This window comes from Syngnathus typhle, linkage group LG2, assembly GCF_033458585.1.
Source record: "Syngnathus typhle isolate RoL2023-S1 ecotype Sweden linkage group LG2, RoL_Styp_1.0, whole genome shotgun sequence".
Lineage (NCBI taxonomy): Eukaryota > Metazoa > Chordata > Actinopteri > Syngnathiformes > Syngnathidae > Syngnathus > Syngnathus typhle.
In genome coordinates this window covers 26,299,078-26,312,138 of record NC_083739.1, presented here as the reverse complement: position 1 = coordinate 26,312,138, position 13,061 = coordinate 26,299,078, and the positions used below count along the sequence as shown (strand labels likewise).

The following is a 13,061-nucleotide window of genomic DNA, read 5'->3' as shown; positions in this document are numbered from 1 at the left end:
CACCAGAGCAATAGAGGTCAAGATCTACCACACCAGACAAGACCCAAGGTGCAGGCTGTGCAAAGAGGCCCCTGAGACAGTCCAGCACATAACAGCAGGGTGTAAGATGCTAGCAGGGAAAGCATACATGGAACGTCATAACCAAGTGGCTGGCATAGTGTACAGGAACATCTGTGCAGAGTATGGACTGGAAGCCCCAAGTTCAAAGTGGGAAGCACCCCCTAAGGTGACAGAGAATGGGCGAGCCAAGATCCTGTGGGACTTCCAGATCCAGACTGACAAGAAGGTGATGGCGAACCAACCGGACATTGTGGTGGTGGATAAACAACAGAAGAAGGCCGTGATAGTGGATGTAGCAATACCAAGCGATGGCAACATCAGGAAAAAAGAACTTGAGAAGCTAGAGAAATACCAGGGCCTCAAAGAAGAGCTTGAGAAGGCCTGGAAAGTGAAGGCCTCGGTGGTGCCCGTGGTCATTGGGGCACTTGGGGCAGTGACCCCCAAACTGGAGGAGTGGCTACAGCAGATTCCAGGAACAACATCAGACATCTCAGTCCAGAAGAGTGCAGTGCTAGGAACAGCCAAAATACTGCGCAGAACCCTCAAGCTCCCAGGCCTCTGGTAGAGGACCCGAGCTTGGAGTATATATATATATATATATCGTACCCATGTATAATGCGCACCCCAGATTTTAGGACAATAAATTAGTTAAATTTTGCGCATTATACGTGGAAAAAACGGTATTACCTGTAATACGCATTTTGTTATTTGCTGATTGAAACTGCTAATTAAACTGTGAATTGAAACTAATAGGAAGAAAACTGAACTCTCGCTCTTTATATAGCTGACGTGTCTTGCGCATCCGTTCTGCGCATATTGTCATGGCGGCCTCCGTATGATATCCGCTCCGCGATGGAGATTAAAAAACAAACAATATTTGACAATAACACACCATCAAGGATTGCACCATCGCATCAAACGATGTGTCGTCAATTCTGAATTTTACTGACTAAGTGTGTTGGGCAGGATGGCTGAATGTGATGCGCGATTGACAACAAACAAGATTTCAAGTTTTATTTCGAGGGAGATTTTCTTCAAAAATTGTTGTACCCATGCATAATACGCACCCAAGATTTTAGGACAATAAATTAGTTAAATTTTGCGTATTATACATGGAAAAGAACGGTAAATGCTTTGGAATGGGTTGAATCGGTTGAAAAATGTTGAAACAGGCTGTCTGTCCTCAGGCTGCTGAGGGCCAGGGACAAAGCCTTCAGAGCGGGGGATGAGAACAGCGAGGGCCGACTTGTCCCGAGGCATCAAGGAAGCGAAAAGGGCATTCTCTTGCAAGATGGCCGCTCACTTCAAGGACAGCAGGGACGCACGGACCCTATGGCAGGGCATTCAGACCATCACGGAGTACAAGCCCGCGCCGCAGAGCTGTGAGGGCAACATCCGTCTGCTCAACGATCTGAACCGCTTCTTTGCTCGCTTCGACGCTCAGAACAGCACTTGCCCGCTGAAGACCCCTCCCCCTCCACACAAGCAGCCCCTGTGCCTCTCTGCCGATAGCGTGAGGAGGGCGCTTGCCGCTATCAACACCCGTAAGACGGCGGGCCCTGACAACTTCCCAGGTCGAGCACTGAAGGACTGCGCTGGGGAGCTGATGGGTGTCTTCACGGACATCTTTAACATTTCCCTGCAGCAGGCTATCGTCCCTTCATGTTTCAAGGCTGCTACCATCGTACCTATGCCGAAGAAACCTGCTTCAATGACTACCGCCCCGTGGCACTGACGCCCATCATCATGAAGTGCTTTGAGCGGCTTGTCATGGAACACATCAGATCCATTAAACGGACAAAACACCATTCGGGCGGGACAGAGAGAGGTCGTTGCGTGTGCACGCGCCGCCATCTAATAATAATAAAGTAGAATAAGCCTTCACACAATAATAATAATAATAATAATAATAATAATAATAATAAAGTAGAATAACAATGTGTGAAAGCCTTCACCTTCACACAATAATAATAATAAAGTAGAATAACAATAGGTGAAGGCCTTTGCCTTCACACAATAATAATAATAACTAGAATTGCAATTTCTGGAGAATTTGCGTGTGAAGGCGAAGGCAAGCGTTAAAAATGATAAGCGGGAAAAATAAAAATAAAATAAATGATGATAAAATAAATGGGAAAAATGAGAGTTACAAATGATAAGCGTTAAAAATGATAAGCAGGAAAAATAATAAGGGAAATAAATGATGATAAATGTTGATACAAAATAAATAGGATAAATGATAAGTGGGAAAAAGATAAAGGGAAATAAATGATGATAAATGATGATAAATAAAATAAATGGGAAAAATTATAAGTGGGACAAATAAAAAGGGAAATAAATGATGATAAATGATAAGTAAAATAAAAGGGCAAAATGATGTGTTAAAAATGATAAGCGGGAAAAACAAAAAGGGAAATAAATGATGATAAATGATGATAAATAAAATAAATTGGAAAAATGATATTGCTCGCAATTTATCCAGTTAAAATCATTCACATCGCATTCCTCCCCCCTGTCCTCTAGTGTTCCCCAGGGCTCTCTCCTTTGTCCAATCCTATTTACAATTGACCTCCTCCCACTTTTCCGAAAACATTTGCGTCACTTCCGGTTTAATTAGGTCACTTCTTGCTTATTTGGGGACACTTCCGGTTTATTTGGGTCACTTCCGGTTTGATTAGGGGCACTTCTGGTCTGATTTGTGGCACTTCCGGTTTGATCTGAGGCACTTCCGGTTAGATCTGAGTTCATTGGGGGCACTTCAAGGTCAATCCAAGATGGCCACCACACTGGTTTAATTTTGTAAGCATAGTGGAAGTGGGGGTGAAGGGGGTGAGTATGGTAAGCATAAGGTGAACAAAGTGAATAAAGTTGGAATGGGTTGAATCAGTTGAAACATTTATAAATTAGAAGAGAAAAACAAAATTTTGCTAATAAGATGAAAATGATAAAAAAATAAAAATAAAAAGGGAAAATAATGATCATAGTGATGCAATTGCCAAATGCGGGTATCAATCCCATGTCACGCAGATTAAGGGTGTGTTGCTTGACCAACCGAGCTAACCAAGATCCTTCAGTAGATTTGGTGGAATTCGCTTAATGTGGGGCTCATGTTGAATGTGCCATTAAGCCAGTGCTTCTCAATTATTTTCTGTTACGCCCCCCCCTAGCAAGAAGAAATCTATTCGCGCCCCCCCTCCCCACCGTGACTATCCTAACTTGTCTTGTAAGTCGTAAAATGTTGCACTGTCGCAAACGTGACAGAAGTAACAATGAGAGCGCCACTGCCCCCTGCTGTAGTAAACCCGCAATTACACTTTATTCTAGTAAAGTGCGCCCCACTATTTGAGAAGCCCTGCATTAAGCCAAGTCTCCCAATGTGAAAATTGAACCCACTACGGGAAAACTGCTCGGGTTAAGAGTCACACGCTCTACCAACTGATCTAATCCGGTTCCTTCTGTGCCAATGGTGGAATTTGGTCAATGTGATGTTAAATGTGCCATAAAGAATGAACATGAAGGCCCTCCAGCGCATAGTGAACACGGCTGGTAAGATCATTGGTGCTTCACTCCCCTCCTTGAAAGACATTTACACCTCCCATCTCACCCGCAAGGCGACCACGATTGTGAGTGATGTGAGTCACCCCGCTCACTCTTTGTTCGATCTTCTGCCCTCTGGGAAGAGGTACAGGAGCCTGTGCGCTCGCACCACCAGACTCACCAACAGCTTCATACTCCAGGCTGTTAGGATCCTGAACTCTCTCCCCCCTTCTGCGTAGCATCCTGTACTTTTGCGCTATATTCTGACCAGGGCTGTGGACTCGGTCGGATTTTTGCACCGAGTCCGAGTCCGGCCTCTTGACCATGAGTCCGAGTCCGGCTGTCCATTTTTTCTGTTAATTCATGTGACTGCTTAGTCTTTATTCAAGGCTAATTTAGATCAAAATCTAAATAATTACAACAGTTTTGTGATGGCTTTGTCTTTATTAAACATATAAACAAATACAATAATTACTCTTTGTTCGAGCTTCTGCCCTCTGGGAAGAGGTACAGAAGCCTGCGCTCCCGCACCTCCAGACTCTCAAACAGCTTCATACTCCAGGCTGTTAGGATCCTGAACTCGCTCCCCTGTTCTGCGTAGCGTCCTGTACTTTTACTGTCTGAACTGTCTGAATGCACACTGGCTCTTATTATTTATTATTTGTTATTACTCTTATTTATTGTTTGTGCCTTTTTGTTTATGATGTTTTTTACTTTTGCGCTATGCTTGCTGGCTCCGTTATTTATTGTGTTATCTGTTTATTTATTATTTATTCATCACTCTTAATATTGATTGTTTGAATTTTTGCCTTCTTGTTTTTATATTGTGTCGCGTACATGTATGTCTATCGTGTTATGTGTCTCGTCACCGTGGGATAGAGAAAAACGTAATTTCGGTCTCTTTGTGTGTTGTGACATGTGGAGAGATTGACAATAAAGCTGACTTTGACTTTGACTTTGATACTCAGATACGTCAGTCAATTTGAATTTTTCTAAAGGATTATTCTCATTTGATGCCATCCGCGTTCTGCCATTGAAGCGGGGTGCATTCAAAGACCAGTCGTACAGACGGAACACTCATTCACTTCACCAAAACGCAACAATATTATTACGTGAGCTCTTTGCATAAACCTCGATGCAAAGAAACTCCTCTTTTTGGGTACAGGCTACAGGCTATATATTACAAAGGAGACTTTATACTTAATTGTGATCATCATTCATCCATCCATCCATTTTATTTTATTACTCAGGTATTTTCAAAGCAAATTAATATTGTTGCATTTATTAATTTGCTTTAACATGACAGCGCAATATAATTAAAAGCTGACACGATTGCAATGTCAAACGTGTTCATTTAAGAAAAAGCCACGCACGTTTTGTGATCAAATCTTTCATAACGAGAATGATTTGAGTGAATTGATTTTACAATTTTTATCCCCCCTCCCCACCATCTGTCACTTTGCTTGGGACAAAAAGAGCCTTCAGAACTGAGATTTCTTCTCAATTATTCATTCAAATCAATTCACTCAAATCATTCTCGTTATGAAAGATTTGATCACAAAACGTTTCCGTCTGTACGAATGCACCCCGCTTCAATGGCAGAACGCGGATGAATTTAAAGACATCAAATGAGAATAATCCTTTATAAAAATAAAAATTGACTGACGCAAACGTGAGTTCTTCATGTTTTTATTGAAAACAACATAGTGCTGACGCCGTACGACATCGGTTTTTCGCTATAATTCGGTATAATTCGAGGTAGTCCACCCTTACCCAAAGTTAAGGTTTCATGGGCATATTATTGTCATAATTGTCTGGACCATATATAATAATTGTTTAATGGTAGTTATTGATAGATCTTGAAGATGTCAAGTTATAGGTGCATAAGACTATGTTGGTCGCATTCATGCATATAGCACGTTCATTGTAAGAGGGGAAGAGATGTTGTGTATTTTAGGCTAACTCAAATTCCGTAGTAGAAAAAACCCGGAAGTGGGATGGGCATTCTGTCTTGTTGTGGTACGCCCTGTGAACGCACTGTGAGTAAGGAATAAAGCAGTTATCATTCACGTTGTTGTCAGACCTATTCTTGCTATCTAAGAACCTGGAAAATAGTAAGGATATAACATATATTACGGGTCATTATGACGAGTTTGGTGGAGTTTTTACTGCTTCTTCCAACTCCTACCGCGCTGACTGTAACCTGACACTCTCTGGCTGCGTCTTGCCTCTTTTTTTTATTGTCGGACTCGGTGGACTCGGTCAAAATCAGGACTGTGTCCGAGTCCGAGTCCGGCAAAAATGACCGAGTCCGACCGAGTCCGAGTCCCCGAGTCCGAACCGAGTCCACAGCCCTGATTCTGACTGTCTGCTGTATGCACACTTGCTCCGTTTTGCTCCTCTTATTTATTGTGTTATTTGTTTATTTATTATTTATTCATCACTCTTATTATTCATTGTTTGTGCCTTCTTGTTTTTATTTTGTGTTGTTTGCTTGTATGTATGTCGTCTACTATGTCTTGTCACCGTGGGATAGTGGAAACGTAATTTTGATTTCTTTGTGTGTCTTGGCATGTGAAGAGATTGACAATAAAGCAGACTTTGACTCGAATGCGTAATTTTATACCACAAATGTATTAATTATGCAAAAACTGTAAATGTGTAGAACGAAAAAAACTGCAGCAAGTGTCACCACTACTGGAAAACTGCTCGGGCTAAGAGTCGCACGCTCTACCAACTGATCTAATCAGGTTCCTTCTGTGCGAACGGTGGAATTTGGTCAATGTGATGAATGTTCATGTTAAATGTGCCATTAAGAATGAATGTGTATTTTTATACCACAAATGTATTAATTATGCAAAAACGGTAAATGTGTAGAACGAAAAAAACTGCAGCAAGTATCACGTGAATTTGTGTAATGACAAGATACCTGAGAATCGAACCTGCTACAGGAAAACGACTCGTATTAAGAGTCTGATGCTCAACCAACTGAGCTAATCAGGTTCCTTCTGTTGAAATGGTGGAATTTGCTTAAGGTGATGAATGTTCATGTTGAACGTGCCAAGAATGAACGCGGAATTTTATGCCACAAATTAACTAATCATGCAAAAACGGTAAACTCTAGCAAGCGTCGTGTGAATTTGTGTAATGACAAGACGTCATATTTGAGAATCGAACACACTACAGGAAAATGGCTCGTGTTGAATGTGCCATTAAGAATAAATGGGGAATTTTAAGCCACAAATTTGCTAATTACGCAAAAACGGTAAATGTTATGAACAAAAAAAATGGTAGCAAGTGTCACGTTTTTGGAACGTATGAAAGTTAGAACGGGGTGAATCGGTTAAAGCATGTGGGACTAGTTAGGTGCCAAAAAAGTGGGAGGAAATAGTTGTTTAATAATAATAATAATAATAATAATAATAATAATAATAATAATAATAATAATAATAATAATAATAATAATAATAATAATAATAATAATAATAATAATAATAATAAATTAGAATAACAATAGTGTGAAGGCAAAGTAGAATAACAATGTGTGACCCTAACCCAGACTCCTTGATAGGCTGAGAATAAAGATAGATCTCCTCCAGGGACTTGATCTTCATGTTCTTAACCAGGCTGCCCAGCTTGGTAACTGGCACCCATTCCACATCCTCTGCCTTGCCTTTGCGAATGCCTTCACACAATAATAATAATAATAATAATAAAGTAGAATAACAATATGTGAAGGCCTTCGCCTTCACACAATAATAATAAAGTGAATGGTGTAGAATAACATATGTGTGAAGCCCATCGCCTTCACAAAATAAAGGACAGGAATAACAATAGTGTGAAGGTCTTCACCTTCACACTAATAATAATAATAATAAAGGACAGGAATAACAATAGTGTGAAGGTCTTCACCTTCACACTAATAATAATAATAATAATAAAGGACAGGAATAACAATAGTGTGAAGGTCTTCACCTTCACACTAATAAAGGACAGGAATAACAAAAGTGTGAAGGTCTTCACCTTCACACTAATACCGTAATTTTCTGACTATAAGTCGCTTCGGAGTACAAGTCGCATAAGCCATAAAATGCCCAAAAAACTGAAAAAAACCCCCATATATACCGTTTTTTTCCACGTATAATGCGCCCCCATGTATAATACGCACCCTAAAAATGGCATGTTGATGCTGGAAAAAAGCCTGTACCCATGTATAATACGCACCCAAATTTTGACTCCTACTTAAGTCCGTGAACATAAAATTATTTCAGAAAAAATATCATCTTTGGGAACAACCAGATGTTATTCTGCCGGTCAGTATCACTGCACATGCGCTAGCATACTCAATAGCGAAGAAATGTTTCAGATTTGTGTAGGGTACATTGTGACAGCAAACGAGCAGGTGATGTAGCAAGTGTCTGATACGAGAGCATTGTGTTCGTATGGAGCGTGTTTGAAGTGAACAGCAGAGAAGAAAGCGCATCTGTAATGGCGGCCTCCGTATGGTATCCGGATTTAAAAAAAAAAAATCTTTTTTTTTTTTTTTTGTACCCATGTATAATGCGCACCCCAGATTTTAGGACAATAGATTACCGTTTTTTTCCGTGTATAATGCACCCCCATGTATAATACGCACCCTAAAAATGGCATGTTGATGCTGGAAAAAAGCCTGTACCCACGTATAATACGCACCCAATTTTTTTTAATTTTCTTTTTAAAATTTTTGTTTTTAAGTCCCAATGATCGTCACACACGCAGGGAGGCAATGGGTCCCATTTTTATAGTCTTTGGTATGGTCTTAACTAGGCTGGATGTTATTTTTTTTTGTTGGCGTTGATTTCTCCAACTGCCCGTAAAGGCACCACCGCGGTCAGTGCGGACATGTGAAAAAGGCGTGCGGACATGTGAAAATGGCGGCTCTGTATGGGAGAGACGTTGAAGAGGAATAAAAACACCCTTGGAAACCAAAACTTGCCCCTCTTCGTGACTTGGAGCCGCAACAAATGTTTCGGATTTGTGTAGGATACATTGTGACAGCAAACGAGCTGGTGATGGAGCAAGCGTCTGATACGAGAGCATTGCGGTCGTATGGAGCGTGTTTGCAGTGAACAACACTGCTGATTGTATTAAACTATCACATTCATTGTCAGTCAAGAAGAGAAGAGGACTATTTGCATCGGATCCATAGTGCGTATGCGCAGTGATACTGCCTCGGTATGACGTCCGGTCCGCGATGGAGATTAAAAAACAAACAATATTTGACAATAACACACCATCAAGGATTGCACCATCGCATCAAACCATGTGTCGTCAATTACCGTTTTTTTCCGTGTATAGTGCGCAAAATTTTACCAATTTATTGTCCTAAAATCCGGGGTGCGCATTATACATGGGTACAAAAGAAAAAAAAAAAAAATTGTTTTTTTTTAATTTTTTTTTTTTTTTTAAGTCCCAATGATCGTCACATACGCAGGGAGGCAATGGGTCCCATTTTTATAGTCTTTGGTATGGTCTTAACTAGGCTGGATGTAATTTTTTTGTTGGCGTTGATTTCTCCGACTGCCCGTAAACGCACCACCGCGCTTCGTGCGCGCACGGGACAGCAAACGAGCAGGTGATCGAGCAAGCGTCTGATACGAGAGCATTGCGGTCGCATGGAGCGTGTTTGAAGTGAACAGCAGAGAAGAAAGGCAAAGTGTTGTGAAATAAAATGCACAGAACGGATGCGCAAGACACGTCAGCTATTTAAAGAGCGAGAGTTGTTTTCTTCCTATTAGTTTCAATTCACAGTTTAATTAGCAGTTTCAATCAGCAAATAACAAAATGCGTATTACAGGTAATATTTTATTTCACAACACTTTGCCTTGTTCCTTTGGTCTCTGCTGTTCATCCTAAAACACAAAGGCGCTCTTTAAGCAATGCGACAGTGAGCGCCCGGCGCGCTGCACCAAATTAAGCTCCCTGCGCAGTGCGCACTGAGGTCCACTTAAATTTTAGAAAGTACATCAGGACTTTAAAAATATCTTCTAAATTTCAGCGACGGCTCTGTCACAATAATCGACCAGCCCGGTGCAGTTGGGCGGTCGGCGGCGCGCTACGGTTGAGCGTTCTCTCGCGCGCTCTCTCTCTCGCTCTATCTCGCTCTCGCACACACGCAAACCGGATATCATACGGAGGCCGCCATTACAGATGCGCAGAACGGATGAGCAAGACACGTCAGCTATATAAAGAGCGAGAGTTCAGTTCTCTACCTAAATCCGTATTACAGGTAATATTTTATTTCACAACACTTTGCCTTGTTCCTTTCTTCTCTGCTGTTCACTTCAAACACGCTCCATGCGCACGGAGCGCGGTGGTGCGTTTACGGGCAGTCGGAGAAATCAACGCCAACAAAAAAAATTACATCCAGCCTAGTTAAGACCATACCAAAGACTATAAAAATGGGACCCATTGCCTCCCTGCGTGTGTGACGATCATTGGGACTTAAAAAAAAAAAAAAAAAAAAAAATTTTTTTTAAAAATTCATAAAAATTGGGTGCGTATTATACATGGGTACAAGCTTTTTTCCAGCATCAGCATGCCATTTTTAGGGGTGCGTACTATACATGGGGGCGCACTATACACGGAAAAAAACGGTATGAATTTTACTGACTAAGTGTGTTGGGCAGGATGGCTGAATGCGATGCGCGATTGACAACAAACAAGAAGAAAGGTCATTTCAAGTTTTATTTCGAGGGAGATTTGCCATGTCTCGTCCCCAGTTTTGCTATGTTACTAGGTTGCCATAGTTTCTGTTCGCGTCGCCCCTCCCTTCCTGTGTCACCTCAATCAATGTAACGTGTTTTGTATTTAAGTCCTGTCTGCCCCTCTCTCACCGTCAGATCATTGCATGTGTTACTGGTCAGTCCTGTTGTTGGTTTTGTTGTACCATGATTTTCTTAAAAAATTTTTAAAAAAATAATAAAATAAAAAAATAATTAAAAATAATAAAATAGAAAAATAATTACAATAAAATTATACCCATGTATAATGCGCACCCCAGATTTTAGGACAATAAATTAGTTAAATTTCACGCATTATACACGGAAAAAAACGGTAGTTAAATTTTGCTTATATACATGGAAAAAAACGGTATGTCGCTCCGGAGTATAAATTGCGATTTATTCGACAAAATCCAACACCAAGAACAGTCATGAACGAGCAACAGGCTGAACGATAGGTATGCTAACGTGACATAAACACAAACGAAGAGCTGAGATCGGCCCTGAAAAAACCCATTACATAAATAACACGTTTATAAAACATTAAATCCATCGATCGTCCTTTGTCAACAATGTGTGCGCGCCGCTGACGGCGCTTGCACTTCAAAATATTCCACAGGCCCATATAACGATATATAAATTATATATCAAGTAACTATTATATAAGCAATAATGTTATCAAACCATCTGTGTCACTCCAAATCATTAAATCCACCGTTCGTCTTTTGTCAATAATGGGTGCGCGCAGCTGACAGCGCTTGCACTTCAAAATATTCCACAGGCCCATACAATGATATATAAATTAGAAATCAAATAACTATTATATAAGCAATATTGTTATCAAACCATCTGTGCACTCTAAATCATTAAATTCATTGATCAAATTCATCGTCCTTTGTCAACAACACCGCGTGTGAGCCCTGACGTCAGCCTCATCGTTATTCCACAGATCTAGTATATAACTATATAGTAGCCTTAACAAAGTACAAGGAAAGACGTGGGTTTGGTAAACGGCTCTTTATTTCACAAAACAAACTTCCAGGCGTGTGGCGGTGTGGACTTCCAGCCACGGAAGTGGAAGAGAGATCCATAGAATAGGACCGGGCGTGCGTAAAAGCCATGACCGAGCCCCATCCACCGTCCCTGGACAGCCACCCGGCCGAGCGCCGGCCCCCGACTTCAATCCACGGAGGTGAAAGAGAGCTCCTTAGAGTAGGACCGGGCGTGGGTAAGAGCCATAATAGTTTTTCAAACCTTCTGTGTCACTCCAAATCCTTAAATCCTTCAAACTCTTCGTCCGCCGTGTCACTTAGAAACAAAGCCGCTAATGATGCCGGTAGTACGTGGGGTCCTTCGTCATCTTCGTCATCTCGTGATCAATCTTTGTCCTTTATGTAAACAACCGCCACGCCCCGCCACATCGCGCTGCTGATGTCAATTGAAATTCAAATTACAGTAATCCCTTGCTACGTCGCGGTTCGTTTATCGTGGTTTCACTTTTTGGGGGGGAAAATTGTTGAAAAAAAACATATATAAGTCACTCCTTATTATAAATCGCCCCCCCCCCACCAAAACTATGAAAAAAAACGTGACTTATAGTCCGAAAATTATGGTGATAAAATAATAAAGGACAGGAATAACAGTAGTGTGAAGGTCTTCACCTTTACACTAATAATAATAATAATAATAATAATAAATAATTATAAATAATAATAAAATTAATAATAATAAATTAGAATAAGGCGGCTCGGTGGAGCACTTGGGTAGCACGTCCGCCTCGCAGTTAGGAGGGTGCGGGTTCGATTCCACCTCCGGCCCTCCCTGTGTGGAGTTTGCATGTTCTCCCCGGGCCCGCGTGGGTTTTCTCCGGGCACTCCGGTTTCCTCCCGCATCCCAAAAACATGCTTGGTAGGCCGATTGAACACTCCAAATTGTCCCTAGGTGTGAGTGCGAGTGCAAATGGTTGTTTGTCTCTGTGTGCCCTGCGATTGGCTGGCAACCGGTTCAGGGTGTCCCCCGCCTACTGCCCGATGACGGCTGGGATAGGCTCCAGCAAGCCCGCGACCCCCGTGGGGACTAAGCGGTACAGAAAATGGATGGATGGATGGAAATTAGAATAACAATAGTGTGAAAGCAAAGTAGAATAACAATGTGTGAAGGCCTTCGCCTTCACACAATAAAGTAGAATAACGATGTGTGAAGGCCTTCACCTTCACACAATAATAAAGGACAGGAATAACAATATTGTGAAGGTCTTCACCTTCACACTAATAACAAAGGACAGGAATTACAATAATGTGAAGGTCTTCACCTTCACACTAATAATAAAGGACAGGAATAACAATAGTGTGAAGGTCTTCACCTTCACACTAATAAAGGACAGGAATAACAATAGTGTGAATGTCTTCACCTTAACAATGACAGCCTATAAAGACAGCCGTTCCAATCCTCTTTGGTCTTGGGTCTCACACCTTGGTCATAGATGACTCCATAACCCGCAACATCACGCTTAAAAATCTAGCCACAGTAATATGTATACATTAGTACCTCTATTTGAGCAGTGAGCATGTCATAATACTCCAGCGGGTCTTGTTCCAAAACAGCAGTTGGTATTGATGACTTCAACATTTGAGACAGCGGACGATTGTTCAAGTTTAACTGGCAAAAAAAACCAACAACAATCAATCATTAAACAAAGGCGAT

At 41.3% G+C, this 13,061-nt stretch overlaps 1 protein-coding gene across 2 annotated transcripts in view; it reads right to left on the bottom strand.

Moving 5' to 3' along the window:
• The window catches only part of itpr3 (inositol 1,4,5-trisphosphate receptor, type 3), a 534,890-nt gene that overhangs the window by 83,030 nt on the left and 438,799 nt on the right, over positions 1-13,061 (bottom strand). For both annotated transcript variants that reach the window (XM_061272597.1, XM_061272598.1), the window contains exon 48: positions 12,906-13,016. In XM_061272597.1, coding sequence (XP_061128581.1) covers positions 12,906-13,016 — 111 coding nt within the window. The remainder of the gene's footprint in view (positions 1-12,905; positions 13,017-13,061) is intronic.